This window comes from Otolemur garnettii, unplaced genomic scaffold, assembly GCF_000181295.1.
Source record: "Otolemur garnettii isolate 467f Iridium unplaced genomic scaffold, OtoGar3 scaffold00021, whole genome shotgun sequence".
NCBI classification, from domain to species: domain Eukaryota; kingdom Metazoa; phylum Chordata; class Mammalia; order Primates; family Galagidae; genus Otolemur; species Otolemur garnettii.
The window spans coordinates 11,019,347-11,020,623 of record NW_003852416.1 but is presented as its reverse complement, the minus strand read 5'-3'; the positions used below and the strand labels follow the sequence as shown (position 1 = coordinate 11,020,623).

At 59.0% G+C, this 1,277-nt stretch overlaps 1 protein-coding gene across 1 annotated transcript in view; it reads left to right on the top strand.

Annotated features, from left to right (window-relative positions):
• Positions 1 to 623: 623 nt before the first annotated feature.
• The window catches only part of DUSP5 (dual specificity phosphatase 5), a 15,136-nt gene continuing 14,482 nt past the window's right edge, over positions 624 to 1,277 (top strand). The window contains exon 1 of the mRNA XM_023511770.1: positions 624 to 655. Coding sequence (XP_023367538.1) covers positions 624 to 655 — 32 coding nt within the window. The remainder of the gene's footprint in view (positions 656 to 1,277) is intronic.

The following is a 1,277-nucleotide window of genomic DNA, read 5'->3' as shown; positions in this document are numbered from 1 at the left end:
ACAACAAAATGGTTGTTGGAAAGCTTGAGGACAGAAACATGTTTCCATCCTTGTGTCCCGCAGCTAGCAGAGCCCTGGGACAAAGCGGACCCTAAGTAAACACTTGCTAAATAGGTGAATCGTGTGAAGCGCCCCAGGAATAAGGGTAGGAAGCCTGAAGCCCCTGGGGACTTGTGGGGGTAGACAGGCTGGGATTATACTTGATCCACAGATAATCCCTTAAATCCAGAAGCCACCTGGACAGCATTTGGTTGGACTGTGCACCCTCGTCGGATGTATGTTGCTGAGCTCACGACAGCTTTCCCGGGGACCAGAAAAGGCTCCCTCAAAAGCGATTTATTATTCTAATTATTACTGTAGTGACAGAGAAAAAGACTCTCAATCCTTTGAGGGTAGAATCCATTTGGGGAGATTAACTGCTGGCTCTTCCACGGCCACCCTCATTTTTACTTTCAGGAACTTTTATTATGGCAAATTTCAAACTTACAGAGAAGTGGAGAAAACAGTGTAAGGAACCTCCAGCTACCCATCACCGAGCCTCAAGGATTACCGACAGTTACCTCAGCTCGTGTCATCTATAGCCCAGGCCCTGAAGTCTCCTTATACGGGTAAAGGCTTCGGTAATGACGGGAATCCGCTGCGGACTCGCGTCGGGGTAGTGGCCGGCTCCCCTGACCTGCTTTGCGCGGTGCCCCACGCGGCCCCCAGCAGGTCCCCGGCCTGCGTCTAGGAAACTGAGAGCCGGGCTGAGAGGCGCCAGCTCCGCCTCCTTCTCAACAGCCTCCTCTTCCCGCACAGCGTGGGTCACTTCGGCCCCGCAGCGTTCCAGACACCCCACCGGCAGTCGTGGTGATGCGAGAGTGATGAGTCCGTCCGCGCAACGCCAAGGAGAGAATGAGGAGGCGCCCTCCACTTCCTCCTCCCGGGCTGACTAAAGCTCAGCGCCCTCCCCGCTCGCCCGGCTCCCTGGGGGAGGAGGAGAGAGCCCCGCCCCACTCCGCCCCCTGGAAGGCGTGACCACGGCCGAGGGGCGGGGAAATACCCATATTTGGCCTTATATGGGCAGCCACGTCACAGGCAGGACTCATTCACTTAAAACGCTGCGCTGCGGGCGGAATCCCCAGCTTATTGGCGCGGCAAGTGGCCGGGCCGGGTGTGGAGCGTGCGGGGCGGGAAAGAAGAGTCGAGCCGCCGCTCCGGCGCCGGGCTCCGTCGGCCGGCCGCAGCCCCGCGGGGTGCCCTCCTGTGCCTCGCCTGTGGGCACCCTGGCCGTGGGC